Source organism: Bombus terrestris, chromosome 9 (assembly GCF_910591885.1).
Source record: "Bombus terrestris chromosome 9, iyBomTerr1.2, whole genome shotgun sequence".
In the NCBI taxonomy this organism is placed as follows: domain Eukaryota; kingdom Metazoa; phylum Arthropoda; class Insecta; order Hymenoptera; family Apidae; genus Bombus; species Bombus terrestris.
In genome coordinates, this window is record NC_063277.1 from 89,254 (window position 1) to 107,778 (window position 18,525).

Genomic DNA, 18,525 nt, shown 5'->3' on the forward strand with positions numbered 1-18,525 from the left:
TTACCGTGTAAAACAGTACAAGTAGATATAATATAAGAATAGGAAGAGAACGCTGCATAGAGGTCCCTTTCTACTCGTCTCTAATCGGCTATACACACTGGCGCCGCTCGTTGATCGGTGTTTCACTTGCATATTTATTGTATGAATGTACATACTTTATCAGAGAAGGACAGAAGGGGTTTCTATGGAGCGTTCTCTTCCTACTCCTATATCGTTTTTTCAGCTCGTTCATGCACTCTGTTTTTATATATATGTATCTCTATAATTGTGCTACATCGTACGAATCATCCAAATTCAATTATGATTCAACGGATATTAAACAGTGCCATATGTCGATATAGTAGATTCCCCAGTAACAACCTTACAACCACGCCCCTAATATATACAATGATATATATATATATATATATATATATATATATATATATATATATATTATTAATATTATTTATTATATATTATATATATATTATTATTATTATTATATTATTTATTATATATTATTATATACAGTATTTGTATTAAAAAAAATATATTACATCGGTACATTGTGTCACTGATTAAAATTATAAATATATATAAAGTATATAAAAATTGATTATATTCAAACGTAGTCATATATTTTACTTTTAGTTTACTTTGAAGATTCTATGAAATTCTAAAGTAAATTATAGAATTACTTCTCTTAATGAATATTGTGAAAAGATTTGATAACAATCTTTTTATTGATATATATTTTTAGTTATATATGATACATATACAATAAGCATAAAAATAAATACACGTATTAAAGTGAAATGCTTTATAATGCTTTATAGCTATGTTGTTTCCTGTTCATTCAGAATACTACGCAATAAGTAACAAGTAATAAATAATAATCATCATTTGTCGAAAAAAGAAAGCTTAGACTATAGAAAATCAATTGGTTTTGTAATTAGAACTAGTTGAAACATGATTTCGAATCGCAAAAGGCGCCATTGTTGCCGCGAAAGTCGAAGAATGACGGAAACAAACGAAGCTATATGGTAGGAGAGGAGGCGACTCTGACGACGAGGTCGAGTGCAGACGCGAGTGCCAGTGCGAACGATGTAGATGTTGTGTGAGTAATTGTAATGAAAAAGAAAACGTGTCGGTTCAATCTTATTGAATTTTTGTTTAACTGTCACTCGAAGCGCCTCACTTTTTCTGTTTGGACTGTGTGTAACTGGCAATCGTAAGTGACACGACTACCACGATCAGATCGTATCTTTTCTATCTATATCTTTACGGTTTTTTTCTCTCGTCATTCCATCGTTTCTTTCGCTCTCAAGCTTTAAACGAGTCCGAGTTGGTTAATTATTACGTTGTGTGTGCTCGATAACATTATGTGCTTGCAATGTGAACGACAATATCGACGATAACGGTAACGGTGACGGCAACGGCGACGGCGACGGTGGCTGTGACGGTGACGGTGACGGTGTCGGTGACGGTGACGATGATAGTGACGATGACAGTGTGACCACTGACGTTTCATTTCGGATCGACTACAACGCGTGTGTATACATACAACCAGTTGCTTGTTGCGTAACTACTATTTTACGATAGCAATCTCCTCATTGCCCTGTCGAATGCAGGTTCAACATTACTAGACATTACCTTTTCATCACCTATTTGCAAAATCGGACACCATTTGTTCAATCAGCTGCCGTAACGTGGTAAGTGTTGTCATTGTCGATGTTGAAACTTATTAAAAGTATATTACACAAAAAATGTGGGTGTTCACAGATTTTTAATTTCTGACAAATTCTTATAATTTTTGATTCAGTACGCCATGGCGCACAACTGTTTCTAACGTATTTGTAAACGTTGGAAGTCAACCGCCAAGACAATGTGTTTGTAAACAATTTTTTACGACTCGCATATCATGACCTGTAAGCCCGCAAATGGTCTAATAGAATAGTGTAGTTGCCGTTAGAATTGTTTTTATAATTTTACACGTGCAAGTAATGCAGATATGATAATATTCGTATATAAAAAACAAAGATGGGCATAATCTATTTAATTTCTAACATCTACTAAGGCAATTGAGATAAAATGAAACAGAACATATAAACGCTACGTTCTCGAATTTTCATACGTATTGTAAAGTATGCAAAGGTGGAGGTATACAAGTGATATCAAGTGAAAAGATGTACATATCTGTATACATATGTATGTAGGAAAATTGCGTCGTAGAACAACTTGCACAATTTACAAGCGACAACGTGTACACTATCGAAGCCGAGTGTCGCATTACATACAGGTACACAGGGAATCGGCGCGTCGTATACACTCGTATTGTAATGCTATTTCAGTGTTGAATAAGTTCTTTTGTCGATCAATCAATTTCTGTTTTCTTTTTTCATCTTTCGTTCTTTTAATATTGTTTTCTTGTAGATTAATCGGTCGATAGATATATCAATATATCGTACCGTAAATCTGGATTTAGCTTTTCTATAAAATGTTTAGATGATATAAATTATCTAATTTGTTGATGAGGGAAAAAACAATATTTTATTGTACTTGTCTAATATTATATAAGTGAAATTACTTAATTTAAATATTATGTTAACGTTTGAACTGAAACTTATTTGCAAATTACTTAAAAATGAAGAATATTGAAAAGTAAGACCACTTAAATATCGACTGGAAAATACTCTTTTGCGTTCCTGTTATTCTTGAATTATTAAGCACAGAATAAAATTGACTCGTAAAATAGATGGACGATGAAACTTAATTGTTCACGAAAAAATCGTGCGTTCATACACAGACATATATATTTAATACGAATAATTATTATATACATAATATTTGAAGCTAGCCGACAAGTTGATTTTTTGATGATATTGTATTAATAATAAAACTATATGATATAATGGCGAAATTTGAAGAAATATTCATTATAGGAAGTGGTATATTGCTATCAGTTGTTTTACTAATTGCAATATTACTGGAATCTTTTTGTAATTAAAGTCTGAAAAAAGAAGAATTGTTGGGTATAGCGAAAACTAAAATAGCTTTACGAAATACCGATTAACGATTGAGAGCCACTGTGCGAATGAACTTCATTAATCTGGCCGTGGCTGGGACCCTGAAGCCATGAGGCTTCGGTGTTGTATCTTGTCTACGTGTGTTCTTGGTATCAAGCATTTTCTTGAACACCACGTGTGTATACAATACTTGCTATAGGTGTTACATTTAGATTAGTTTACGGTTAGATTACATAGTTTGTTATATTATTATATGATAATATTAAGTTAGATTACATAATATTACATAACTACATTTAGATTAGAATAGTTATGCATGGTCCATAACTATTAACCACTAACCAGAATCGTCGAACCATTTTTTCGATATATTCACGCATCTAATTTTTTACTTACTCTACCGTTTGTACATTTCATTTTTTTTTCATTTATTTTGTATTTATTTCTTCTACTCTCTTTACTCGCTCTACTATATATTCTGTATATCCAAGTTCATTTCTCTTTTCTAATATTTTGCCATTCTTCAATCTTATATTGTCCATGTTTTTCTACCTTTTCCTTTTTTCCTTCACTCTTTCAATTATTTCTACGATTTTTATCGAAAATTTGTATATTTTTATTTTGCATCCTTGAAACTGTTGCTTTATCTTCTTTTAATGAAATACGGTTAATTTCATACACTTTACTTATTTCCTTTTTTTTTTAAGAGGAAAGAGAATTTTTATATTCATAAGTTACAAAAATTCATCCATCGTTTATGATTGCTGTTACTAATTCTATTTTGAGCAATCCTTTCATTAAACGATCTCTATAGTTCTTAAGGAGAAAAAAAAGTAACAATTTGATTTCAATATCTCTATATGTTCAATAGAGATTGAAATATAGTGCATATGTATATATGTAGCGATCTGAAATCTCGCAGTTTTTACTTTTATTTTTGAATATTAGATACGTGTAATTATTATTAGACTCGTCGCACATACTCATATGTGATTGAAAAGAGTTTAAGTATTCCTTCGTGTACATTTTTAATATGTACACTACTGTACTTTATGTATGGACATATATATTATAGCATAGTATATACTTAGACTATATTATATATTCTTCTGCAACTGTAATAGGAACTCGTGCAACGTGGTTACATGGCTTAATAGGAAAATATTAAAGTGATTCGTGCATGAAATTGTAACTAATCCCCGGTATTCGCACAAACTCGAGTCATGAACTGCCACAATTTCCCACAGATTTAATCATAACCTTAATCTTTTTTTGGTACTTTAATAATTATTAAATTTTTTAAACGTTCCAATAAAGGAGAAGAAAACAAATATGTCAGACTAAAGTATATACGGTAGATATTTTACTCTTTTTCATTTTTTGCAAAATTCTATTGAGAATAATCATCAATTGGTTAGAAGAAATTGGAAACAGTAACATGATTAAACGGAAGTATTTTGATTGGAAATATAAGATTTTGAGTCTTTTCAAATGATGATAAAGGCAGCGCGGCGGCAGATGAGAATATGAATGCATACTGTATGTGTGTTTAAGAGTGGAGCTGGTGATAATAGTAGTGGTGGATACACGAGTCTCTCGGCTCTCGAAACTCTCTTAAGTCACGGACTAAACTGAGTTAAGATGCTCTTAAGGCTAGTAGAGGGTGTTAACCTTTTACTCTTCCGCTAGTTCATCTGTGACAGCTACTTACTTACCACTTGCCATCCAACGATATACCATCATTTTCCGTAACGTTTCAATGTTATGCACGACTCGATGACTCGATATGATTCGATACGACTCGGTTTCCTCTTTGTAACGTTAATTCACATACATCTTTATACAAATGTTGTTTTTTTGTTCTAGCTGTTCTTAGATCTTCGTATTTGTCGATTATTGGTCATTTTGAATAAAATTTGATATTATTGTTAAATTTATTATATTTCATTGCAGTATCATCGACGTTTTAACATCCTATCAAATTAGACGCAGAATTTAAACACGAAACGAAACATTGTATCGATCGGATCGGACATGAGATATTTTGAACGAATTTTTAATTTTTTTATTCTTTTATATTTTATATATTTGTTCGCCGACGCCTTTTCTTTTAAGTTGCTTTACGTGTGTGTAGAAATTTTTGGAAATAAGAGATCATTGCCTTTAAAAAAAACTTTTGCATAAAAATACTATTACCATAGATTACTTTTTACTTCAATAAAGTCCAATTAAAATTTGACGACAGTTGTATAAAAGTTGATTTTAGATGCATATATATGTTTCGTTGACGCATCGTTACGTATGCGTCTGGACAAATTCATTCGCACTACGGTTCAACAGATACACACTCGGTGTTTATATTCATAGGAATATGTTGTGATGCGTTTCATCGACACGTATAGGTAAGTACGACTAATAGGATAATGTGTCTTGCGTACATGCGTATCGTTGCGACATCGGACCGGGAATAGATGTAAGCATATGGATATACCTACGTATATAGTATATACGCTAGGTATGTGAATATATACATAGAAGCGTATGATATCTACGTATTGCGCGTGAGGGTAAAGAAGGTGTGTGTAGTTTGTACTGTATAGTGTGTAGAGTGTAGAGAGGCCTGGTAACTGCACTCCCTACGGGGTCTACATAAATCAGAAACTCAGATTTAAGCTTATTGTTAGCTCGAAGGATGAAAGAGGGGGAGAGAGAGAGTGAGAGAGAGAGAAAGGACAGGAGGGAGGGGGAGATTAGAAATTTAGATTCACTCTAGCTCCCAAGATAATTATCGCTCACAGAGATTTACGAACGTATTATTACTGTCCTGCAAAACATTAATTGTTGGCAAAACTTAGCGTTGAGGGTATCGAATTACACCACGATTGTTCTACTAATATTTTTTGACGCCGATATTGTGACACTGATATCCTTAGACTCAGACGTATTCGAAGGAAAGATAGAATTGTAATAGTTTATTATTCTATCAAATTGATTATCGTTGTTTTACAGAAGAACATTTTTTAAATAATTAAAGAAAATATCACTGTTAAGCGAGTCGTTAGATAAGTGCGTTCTGTTCGGATCCATAAGACAAACGCATTTTAACTCTAGCCGTATTTTGTATGAACGCGAATATCGAAGAGCATGCTATCTCGTAAAATTAGGACACAGATACACGTGAAAAGTAGAATCAAGAAACCAAAGAGAAAGAGGGAAAAAAGTGACGACTATCTGTAAGAAACAGGTGTGCGTCATTTTTCTTTTGTGTTGCGGACAGTCCGACTTTCGATTTCAATCCATCCACAAACTATAAGCGCGTGTTCGCTGTGTAAGTGACGAAACTAAACGAATGATATGAGTAAAGAGGAAAAAGAGAGGAGAAGGGTAGTGAGATAGGAAAAGAAGAGAAGAGGACCCGGAAGAACAGTTCACCTTCCGTGAATCCAACGGGCCACTGACTCTCGTCTTCTGTTGTCTGTTGCATAACGATTCCATCCCATTCGAACACAACTTGGAGAGATGCAACTTGAGAGTCACTGGACCGTGTACCGGTTGTTCCACTCGTGGAATGCGGACTAGCTTGTGGTGTACGTGCACACGTACTTACGTCCGTGTCCACGCACGCGCCGTTCACGCCGTGAATCCTATCCGTATTCTTTTCACCTATACAATTGCGTGCGTGCAAGGATTAGATGCGCGTAATCACACATTTTGACAATAGATCAGCGTGATTATGGAATTATAATTGTCATTACCGTTTACAGGTAAACGTAGGTACTAATCTTTTGATATTTAACTGTCGACAAATTGATAACTTCGTATCAAATACAGAAATATAAAACATGGTTTAATCGTGTTCCGATTAAAGTCGACTGCATATTGTACGTGCAAGAGTATATGAAAAAAGGAAAAAGAAAAAGGATATAAGTTCGTCACATTGTACATCCAGTATAAACGAATACGTTTATAAACAATCGGAGGAAGTCGTAGCGCATAAATATGTAGGAAATCAGACGATTGCAGACTTGCTGGGCTACTGTATGCAAATTCACTTACTACGATTGTATGTATGTATAGGTACTATAGTTATGTTAGTTGAGAGCATATAGCATATGTAGTTGGTTGTTCCTTCCTTCCTTTCTTCCTTTCTTCTTTTCTTTTCTTTCTATGAACGCTAGACAGTGGGGAAACCAGAAAGTATTGAAAAGAAAATAAGAATCGCTGGATTTGATTTCCTGTAACATGGTGTAAGCAGGGTGGAGTGCAATTCACGACGCAACCAACAAACGAGCTGTGTTCTACATTTTTTTTTTAATCTTAGAAAGATTTTTCTACTGACAGCTTTATTTTCTATTGTTTAATCGATTCATATGATCCAAGTAAACCTCGCATCAACGTAAATGCGTTTTTATGATGCTTGTAATACCTAAGTTAGAGCGAATGAACGTAGGTATAATTTACCGTTACTCGCGATGAGTCATTTCAATTGTTAGAACTTTCCTGTGGATGTAACAAGTGGAGTGAGAGGGAAAAGTGTTTAGACTTAAACGTAAAAAATGTCTCGTTTTATTTCACTCGAACAGGAGATACATATCACGCAACAAATGCATACGCGTATTTAACCAATATGACTTATGAGTGTTTAAAGGAATATCAACGAAGCAAGTTTAAAGAGGAAAGGCACGATAAAAACGTTTGAATTGAATGAATGTTCAAATCATAAATTTGGAGCTGGTTTTCAAGCTTCGTTTTCAAAACTTTTCCTTTTTTAATATTGCAGAAAGATCGTGAGAAGTTGAAGGAGGAAAAGCAAAAAAGGAACGAAAGCAATACCAAACGCAGCATATTTTTCAAAAATGGCGGCAGGAACGTGTCGATCAGTTTGAAGAAAAATCCGAAGAACCGTAAAGTGAGTATGAAAAAACGCTTGCGATCCAATATTGCGGTTGCACTCCCATATCGATGACGAATCGAAACGACTAAAAATTTAACCATATTATTTATTTTACTTAGTCTTCCTCTTTCGGGTTTGGGCGAACTTCCGATTTTACATTATATTACATTTTCAGCTGTTTGGTTCTTTTTAAAATCTACATTTCAAATGTAATCATATTGTAATCGCTATTTACTTTTATGTCAAGTATATGTATAAAGTCTTGATACATATTTATCCTTTGGATTATTGGTGTTTCGGTAAGAGAAGAACATTGCATTGAAACAAGATCATTTTAGAAATCGTAGATAACAAACATTGTACGTATAACGAACACGTCGAAATAAAGTGTCAGGATATCGATAGACTTGAATGTTCGATAATCAATCTGGTAAATAGTTGTTTGTGGTTGGTCCGCTTTAGATGATGGTTGTTTTTATGTACGTATATATATATGGTATTTGGGCACCGTTTATCGGACTACGTTAGCTCAAACGGCTACTCGTTATCTGAGCATGTTTATTATGTGCGTTATCGTCTCCCGTTCCAACTACGGAAAAACTATAAATTTAATAATTCTAACTGCTAAAACCGAACAGGTTGCTGTCCGTGTCTTTTTTTTAGTGTACAAATTTTTGATTTTATTCGATTTGATTCGATTCGATTCGATTCGATTCGATTCGATTCGATTCGATTCGATTCGATTCGATTCGATTCGATTCGATTCGATTCGATTCGATTCGATTCGATTCGATTCGATTCGATTCGATTCGATTCGATTCGATTTGATTCGATTCGATTCGATTCGATTTAGTTCAGACTGGCTCTTTTCGGTTTCAGAAAGAAAACTGGGGATAAGACGAAGATGTAAAAGTTTGACTGATCGCGGTGACCACTTATAAATACTTACGTCCCTTTACTGTATTCATAATTTCGCTTGTTTCTTACTTATCTAACTAACTACATTCATACTTTCTGTTTTAATATTTTCCATGTTTGTTCATCCAGATAATTAGAATAATACATATATCGGTTATTCTTTAATCGTACCGTATTGGAATATTAACGATTATTATGTACGATCATAAAATTATTCGCGTATTGGGAAAAAAACAGATTGTATCGTCAAATTGCTTCGTCACTCAAACGTAGTGAATTTTTCTATTTTCAATTCATTGTCGGTTCTCCAACGGCGTACTATGTAGGATGATCGTGTTCTCTATTAATCTTATCGTTAAACGGTTTAGTCATTTATTTCTCCAAGATGTTTTAGTTGTAATCTAGAAAGAGGAAAAAACCAACCGCGTAGAATCCCTTTGAGTTGTAAATGGTAATTATTCATGTCCATCGTACGTACATATGTATATAAAAAAAAGCAAATCGATGAGTTAGAATGCCTTTGGCTCGGTTTCCGTTGATAACCTTTTCGATAAATTTTCTATCTTGGATTATACATGTATAAGTACATACATATACTAGTGATTCAACGAGGATTTTAATTCATCGACAAACGTACCGTTATTAACGAAAAATTATTGTACATTGAATTTGCTACAGATTCTTATTGTTACATTGAACATGCAGAGAAACCATTTGCGATGCAACGATTAGTTTAATCTGTAGTAGTAGTAGTAGTAGTAGTAGTAGTAGTAGTAGTAGTAGTAGTAGTAGTAGTAGTAATAGTAGTAGTAATAGTGATTAGATACTCTTTAGTAGTAGTAGATATTCTTTCCTCGTATAATGTTAATCTATTGAATCGAATAATCGAAAAAAGAACAAAGAAAATCATCTCCAACCGAACAAAAGCAAATAAAGGAGCACGATTGTTACTAATTGTTATTGCATAGATATTTAATCGCGATGTTTCATATCTTTAATAAACAATATTTGCTATAACTATTGATAAATACCGATACTGTAACATTCGCTCTTCGTTATTCACGCCATCTGTTAAAATCGGAATTCTTCGATTCGTAGATCCCGCCAAATTCAAAATAAATTCAGCTATCCATTAATATCGACGATGAGGTGCATGACTAGATAAAACGCTTGGCTACAAATGAAAGCCAGTTGAAATTTTACACAACTAATTTGGTTCTTTGTAACGTATATAAATCGTAACAATTTTCTTGAAGGAAAGAACGGTCAAATTATCGTTGCAATTGAATTCGCTGTGCACGAACAATCAGAAAGAAAAGAAATAAAAGAAAATTTTTACAATAAAATTATCGAATTGTCGTTACAAGTTACGACACAAGTTGGTCGCACTCGCATGTCAATTCCACCCAAGATAAAACGCGTTACTAAATGATGTCGACCTCCTTTTTTCGTGTTGTTATCACAGAATGATTCGATTTCGTTACTTGATTTCTCGTTTTGCTTCCTCCTTATTTCGCGTAAACAATTCTCTGTTGGTAATAATAATTTATCATTTCACTCGTGACGTCTGCAATCGAAGCGACGCGACGGCGGCACAGTGTGAAATTTTCCATTGGTCTTTCGCGCTGTCCCCGCTTACCAGACGTTGTATACTACAATTACAGTATACCGTATACCAACAGTACGGAATTGTGTGTGTGGGGAGGGCGGGGAGGTTTCGTAACACGCATTTTGATCATTTTTCCATTTTCCTATAGCATAATAACGCTAACACAAATATTCATTGCATTGCACCCGCATATCCTTGCGAATACCACGGACTCTAGTAGGATGAAGTTAATCAGCTATGACATTGATATCGTTGTATTTTAGACTTGAAGATTCAATTACCCAACAAAATCTATATCTATATCTGATAACGATAATGATAGCGGTAATTTGCCGTTAATTGGTTAATTTAATCAAGCGAATTGAATTGATTTAACAGAATAAACAGAACCGAAAAATCATGATCGGTTAAGGAGAAGATAAAGCGGAGCAAAGTGAATGACGGGTGTATATGATATACCCGTGGTAGTAGACGATAGAAAGAGGAAAATTGTTCGATTGAAAATGCTCGTTTTGCTCGGGCAAAGTCGCGCGTAGTCATTTAGATTTACTTGGTAGAGATTCTCAGTGAAATCACCAGTCATTAGAATACCAGCCCCACAGAGAAGGTGATTCGAGGAAAGGCACCCGTTAATGGCTACGGCCCTTTGCACGCTTAAATAAATAACTGCGTGGCCGCATCCTAGCTGTGTAATTACACTCAACCGTATATAGGTGTACATGTAACGTGGCGCGAGTGTAACTACGTAGTTGGCGTGCATTATGCGAGTAATCGGTAGAAAGAAGGAAGAGCGAGCGAGCGAGGGGGAGCAGATACCAAGTTTCTGGTATGCCGTTCCGAAATTATACCCTCGAAAACAGCAAGGATCGTGTAAATGTGAAAAAATCTGATCAAGAGAGATTTAGGTACATACTTGGCCAATTTCTCGCATATTGTCATTCGAACGTTCTTTCAAATGCTATGCAAATTTTTCTTTATTTCTAATTTTATTATGAATATTGACTTTATTAGCGAATACCTTTCCTTTACCAATATACTTTTATTTCAATCGCTTTTTACGATTGCTTCTTTACGATTTCAAAATACTTTCGTTAGATTATATAACGTTTTTGTTTCTTTGCGTTTTTATTATCCTTGCAAATAACTTGCGAAGTTAACGATAGATTCTGAGCAAAATGTCGTGGAAAGGAATTCTCAACCAATAGTACAGGACAAGAGAACCGACCAACACACTTCGCATCGTATTCTGGCTAACGTGCACATAGTCTCTCTACGAAAGACCAATAATTAAGGTAATGGCTACTTTTCAAGTGGATTTCCGTGTGGCTCGATCTGCACAGTCAGCTAGTCAGCCATCCAACCAACCAACCAACCTATTACTAACCTCTTGGCCGGTTATGGTCACGAACAACCAAGATGTTTCGTTCCATTCCTTCTCTCTCTTTTGCCCTTCCACCGCTCTTCCTTCGATCCTTTTTCTTACCCTTTTTTACGGCTGATCTTTTTCCACTTTCGATTTAATATTTGTTCCTTTCTTTTTGTCTTTCCTCGATAATTTCGTCCATAATTCTTCGTTCAGCTAAATTTAATTCTTGCTATCTATTTATCTGACTAACTTTGATGATAAAGATCATAGAGGATGGCAAGGATGTCTATATACTTGCAATCTGCATTTTTTTCATTATTCATTCTCCCATGAGTAAATAGTGTTCTGTCGGTAGGCATCGAAACGATATTTTTAGATTTATAAGTCGGATATGATGGCTTACAGAGAAATCGCAAAGAGCAGGAATTGAAAGACTATTTATATGCTACGTTGTCCGACGAATACGAATACGACAGTTCTTTGGTGTATAACGATACACTAATCTTTATTTACTGCGAACGTCATTTTCATTTTCTATATCTTACAGAAGTTTGTATCTGACTCGTGTTCCATGTGTTGTATACAAAAGATCGTTGTGCGAAAAAGAAGGATATTTCCTATGAAATCAAGAATATTGCTAACCCACCTGTATAAATATATACGCACAAATGGTACGTTTGCAAAATGAAAAAAAAATTATAATACAAATTACAAATACTCGCATAGAATAAACACAATGTTAAACAAATGACTCTGATGAGTGACTAAAGATCGCATTTAAGAAATTTTAAGAAATTTCATTTTCTCAGATTTATTATATTATACGATAGCTGAAGAATGTTTTGGGAGAGAAGAGATTTTCTGTAGAAGATAAGAAAGGTTAGGGATATCAAAGAGAGAATACATACATATATTATGTCGACCGATCGAGATAAAGGTCATTAAAATACAGTTTATATAATCAAGCATAATCTCAACGCATCTTTATTCTGATGTTTATCTCCCGTTCACGATTTTTACCATCTTCCTCTATAACTTACCATGTTTTTAATTTAAGATAGGTACATAAATAATCAATGTCAGAGTATGGATAATTCAATTAACTTTTTCAAAGATAAGGAATCAAATCTCAGTTTTAAAATTTTGTTTTGTTACTTTGTTATGTTTTAATTCAAGTGACAATATATATAAAATATAAACTAATTTAGTATCTCAATGAATTTTGATAAAACTACATGCACACCTATAGTGTATCGAACTAGACGCAGAGTAGTATGTTAACACTATTCTAGTAATAACTTCGATCATCTGTAAGCGGTACACTAGCTACAAGATAAGTGAAAGAAAAAAAGCATTGTGCAAAGAAGATGATTTGATTTTAAAGCACTTTCCGAGGTACGGAGAATAAGAGAGGAGGTATAAAAGCGAAGCAAACATGTTATTTTGTTATTCGTGGTGGTGATGGTGATGTCGGCTGCGCGGCGGCGGTGGCAGCGGTGGCAGCGGTGGCAGCGGCGGCGACTTGATATCTGATCGGTACCACCCGCTTCGATTGGTCCCGACTGGATTTTAACCCATCCCACTACCCGTGTATGGATCGCGCCGATCAACCAATCGGCATTTTAACCGATAATAGAAGCCATAATTAGCACGATTTGTTAATGAGTTCAGCCTAACCGAGACGACGATTGAATGAAACGTTGTTGTGAATGCTTAGTCGTAGTCGTGTGCTTGATTTGGGATTCATGTTCTTTCAAATATTTCTTCGCGATCGAATCGCGATTCATTCTTCTATCACGTAGACATTGTGTGCATTAAATACTACGATTAATCGCGCTCTGACTTTGTGTATATCTGTGTTATTTTACAAATTATTCGTTTCACCTATGAAATATGAATCAAACTTCTGCTCGAAAATTTCCCGATGTTGCTCTGTCTGCTGTGTTGCTCTGAACGTCATCGATGGAAATGTGTAGACAATTTTAATAAATCCATTATCGATCGAAACTAGCCGAGTATATTACAGAGCTACGATTTCGGCAAATCAAAAATCGACTAGTTAGCGAAGAAACGCTAAAGATTTTCAAATTTTCAATCTTTCAAATTGGCTCCTCGACAATATCATTTCTATCAAGAAAAGTTTCGTCTATTTGGAAAATTGTAACCACCTCGTAGTTCTTTTTAGAAGGTGAGCTTTTTAAAAAGATGAAAAGAAATCAAAAGAAAACGTTTCTCACATTAAGCTACATTCCCTGTCCCCTCTCTCACTCTCACTCTCACTCTCTCTCTCTCTCTCTCTCTCTCTCTCTCTCTCTCCAATCTATCTATTTATCTATCTATCTCTTTCTCTCATGTCTTTGTTATACTTAGAATGTAGCAGTGTGTTTTATTCGAAAGCTTGATGGAATTACGATCGAAATATGATAAAAATATACAAAAGTGGTGAAAGTCGATTCAAATCAAAACGTTCTGGTTTTATATAAAATATACTTATATCATACATAGGTATTATATGTATATGTTTCAGAATATGTGCACATAGGCACACAGGCCATTCATTGATCATAAAACTTTTGTTCACTCCCCGTATTTTTGCGTTTCCCGTTCCTCACTTTTGCGTTTCCTTCTTCCATTTATTAATCGTGTCGATAATAATTTCAAGGAAAAAGACCAAATTAATTACATTTAGATAAAAGATCAGAATTGAAAAAACGTACTGACAGAAAATCATTTTGTGAATGAGCAGCGAGGTGGTGCATCTCAAGAAAGCTCGCTCTAGTTTCGCTTCTAGGTTTGTTAGTAATCTCGTTAAACAAACGAAAGGTTAAACACAGAATGTCATTCGGGGCAAATGACCTTAACCTTTCGAGTAAATTAGGAGGAGAGGCTGACTGGTTAGTTGACTGGCTGGTTGAGTGGCTGGCTGACTGACTGACTGACTGACTGACTGACTGACTGACTGACTGACTGACTGACTGACTGACTGACTGACTGACTGACTGACTGACTAGCTGGCTGGCTGGCTGACTGGCTGGCTAACTGGATGACTGGGTGACTGAATGACTGGATGACTGACTGGCTGACCGGCTGGCTGGCTGGTTAGCACGATTATCCCGAGATTTTATCGTTAATACGATTAACGCAAACGGCAGAGCCTGAGTGCCAACAATGCTTGCCGATAATCCTCGATCCATCGATTTCATAAACAGCTTTATCGTAATACTTTTTAGATCGTAAACCTAGATACGTAGAAAAATACCCTATTAAAAAGATGCACCTAACATATATGTATGTATTGCCAAATTTTCTCAACACCGCTTCATATACATTCTGTTCATTCCTATCCTATATTTATTTTTAGTCGATTATTCAATGATCTATATCCCATTTCTTTCTTCCATAAGAATATCGATAAAGGAAGTAGTATTTATGCGATTTACCTGTACGTGTTAAGCTTCTTTACTCGGAATTGAATATATACCTATGAAACAGTGTCGCTCTTTAATACGTTATAGTTACGAGTTACGTTACAGAATGTCCTGTCGTAATATTATTTTTATTCCGACTCACTAGGGAATTGCGTATGATGTATTTACTGCTTACTAGTATCATTCTGATTTTAACGAAGCTTGCATAATTTGTTACACAGAATGGTGCTGGTGGTAAACGGGGTCCTACAAGAGGACATTCCAACGGATAGCAGATCGCTGTACGTAGCTCATCCGGTATATCGTGAAACCGCAACCCAACTTCAGTTGATGCCAGCAAAATTAGTGGGACCGATGGGACTTCTTTACGTACGTCAAAGGGAAATGGCCGCTACTTTGCCACACGACAGTAAATATGAGCCGTTTCATTCATTTGTACAACTCATGTAATTGACCTCGATTTTTCTGTGGGTACATATACCTTTATGCACGTAAGAAAAAAAATAAGAGAGGAAAAAAGGGAATATTTAAATAAAATATAAAAGTATTGCATTTCACCGTATCATTGCTGCTATAAGTTATTAATTCTGGAAATCAGAAACTGTTAACATAAATTTACAATAGAAATGTTTATGTTTCATTTTTAATTCCATATTTGCTAGTTGACTTAAAGACAGTGCCGTCAATCACACCGTAGATCATGCATGCATATGTATGTACTCATATAACCGGCCCTAGTTTAACAGAAAGCCAATATTGTCGCCTCTGATGACAAATCACGTGTATAATTAAACAGCGTAATCCTTGCGTACTATTTTGTATTTGATCCAACTAACGAGGGAATTACCCTGCAGTAATGCCTGCAACTACATAATATTAGTTGCAGCGATTTCTACTGGACTAGATGCCGTCTCCAGTTTGTCTTATTCGAGAATCTTCCGAAAGAACACATTGCGCATTTCAATATTGAAAAATAACACAAATACATGTATATGCTACGCGAACTAATATACCATCAAGAGAGAGACTGATAGCCAGTCAGACCAAGAAAGAACCGAGTAGATTTAGCGATACTTTAGCTCTCATGTGAATGAAACAAACCATTACTAGAAAAAGTCGTCAGTTTTAACTTTCTCCGTGTCTCGTTCGCAGTCATTGCTTTTTTCTTTAATTCTAATCTCATTCAGAAGCAAACGAATTACAGAAAGGAAACAGTAATCTATAAGTCCTGGAAATAATTAAGTTTAGCCTTTTATCTCTTTATTCTTTTGTTTCAGAAAATGTGAGCATCATTGGTTCGGATGATATGACTACCTGTATAATTGTCGTTGTGAGGCATTCCGGTAAGCCCTACCATAAGGATTTCGATTATCGCTTAATTGCGCCAATAAACGATGACAACAGTTCGATACACGCGGGCGTGCAAACGCACGCACATTCATTGAATACGTTTGTGAATCAATATGCGATTTAGGTTCCGGTGCTGCCGCGTTAGCGCACCTGGATGGTGCTGGCACAGAAGATGCAGCAGCAGCAATGATCCAGAGGGTAACAGAACTCGCCCTTGGATTTCCAGAGGGTCGTCTGGAACTACAACTCGTCGGTGGTTATTCCGATCCAAGAAATTATTCCGAAGAATTGTTTTGCAATATTCTTTGTAAGTCTTTTCTCTACCGCTACAACCACCAACACCATTCCTCTTCCCCTCCCCCTGGTCATTCTTTTTTTATCATTTCTATTTAGATAAAGTGCAAAAAACGTTGCATTTCTTTTAGCGGCATTTCACAAGCAACCAGTGGAGATCGATCTTACTATATGCTGTGTAGGCGAATTGAACACTACGATAAGAGGTAGCACTCATTGGCCGATAATATATGGTATCGGATTGAATGTAAAAACAGGCGAGATTTTCCCTGCAACTTTTCCCGACAAGGGACCCGACCAGGCGCTGAGATGCGCTAGGCATTTAACCGGAGGTCAACAGGTGGGTACGCAAGTATTTCGAAGGAGTCGCAATATGTAAATCTCAATTCTAAATACGATTTTATTACGCACGCCTTTAACCTGAATTACTTGTAACGCATTGTTGGTAACCATAAAGGATTATCTGTCGTTGTGTAGGTTCTGGATGTTTACGACTGTACGCTTGGTTTACTTAGAATCGGACCGTTCAACTATGATCCTTTGAGAGGGGTCGATCTCTGGTTAGCCCAATCCGATCAGTTTATTCTACAACATCTTTCAACTGCGCCGGAAGTTGAACTGCCACATTTTGTATCACAGGTAATGCGATACAATCGATCGAACGATCATAAGATCAATATTGGATAAATGTTTCTAACCTGTCATTATACCTGACTCTTTCTCATTCATGTTCTTCGAAATGTTCTGCCTTAGGTACGCGCAACACTCAAGTACATACAGGACAATCAGTTTCCGGCTGTCACCGTCTTCCGTGATAATCGACCCCATTATTATCGCCGGGATGAAACCACCGGTGTTTGGCAACCTATACGATATTGATATCGAGTATTCGAGTTATGCGTAAAGGCTTATATGAAAGATATTATTAAAATCACGATTAGTGAAATTTTCATGATAATACAAGATTCCTATAGGGTTTAAATAAGTCAAATAATTCAAGAGTAACGAAATGAAGAATTTCTATTATGAAAAATCTGCATAATAATATGGATGGTACAATGATTGATTTATATCTTATGTTTTACCTTATTTGGTATTGCTGATGAAACATGTGTCTTTCGTGCTTATTTTTTCTTTTTTCAAAATAGGAGTCCGATATCGCTGAATGTGATATAACGTGATTTATAGTTGTGCATGGTTTATAGTTCTATTTCATTATTTGCTATATTTAGCCCCTTGCCCTACGATTTAAGTTCCAACAGCGCGTGTCGTAACAACCATCGACAGGGTCGGTCAAACATCGAGCTATTTGACGCTCTAGTTGAGCGTTCGAAGTTGTGTACAATACTACTAATTTTATGCTGCGAGATGTTCCATAACTAATTACTACCAATTGATCATCGAACAAGATTTTTTAATGGTATCTTTTTAATATTTTTCAAGAAAATATATCGTCCAAATGCGGTCAAGAAAAAAAATGTTTGTCGCATGTAGCCCGAAGGACGTACCACGAGTCTAGTTCGCGTTTCTTATGTTTGGCCCGAAAGACGCACCACGAATCTAGCTCGACGTTGTAGGTTAAGGGGTTAACGATAAGACATACCACGACAGATTTAGCGATATTCGCCACTGATTTGAAAGCGCAATGATGAGAGAAA

The 18,525-nt window shown here is 35.4% G+C and overlaps 1 protein-coding gene across 6 annotated transcripts; it reads left to right on the forward strand.

The window, feature by feature from the left end:
• Positions 1-1,073: 1,073 nt before the first annotated feature.
• Positions 1,074-17,933, forward strand: LOC100650604 (protein N-terminal asparagine amidohydrolase). Of its 6 annotated transcripts, none has more exons than XM_012311643.3 (9): positions 1,075-1,213; positions 5,265-5,410; positions 7,789-7,917; positions 15,445-15,632; positions 16,501-16,566; positions 16,698-16,880; positions 16,999-17,207; positions 17,345-17,506; positions 17,621-17,933. In XM_012311643.3, exons 4-9 carry the CDS (start codon positions 15,446-15,448, stop codon positions 17,744-17,746), a joined length of 933 nt encoding a protein of 310 aa, XP_012167033.1. In that variant the 5' UTR covers positions 1,075-1,213; positions 5,265-5,410; positions 7,789-7,917; position 15,445; the 3' UTR covers positions 17,747-17,933. The 6 variants fall into 6 exon arrangements, with proteins under 6 accessions (XP_012167030.1, XP_012167033.1, XP_012167034.1 ...); XM_012311641.3 differs by lacking the exon at positions 5,265-5,410 and adding an exon at positions 1,614-1,694 and having other exon boundaries at positions 1,078-1,213; XM_012311640.3 differs by lacking the exon at positions 5,265-5,410 and having other exon boundaries at positions 1,074-1,213.
• Positions 17,934-18,525: the final 592 nt, after the last annotated feature.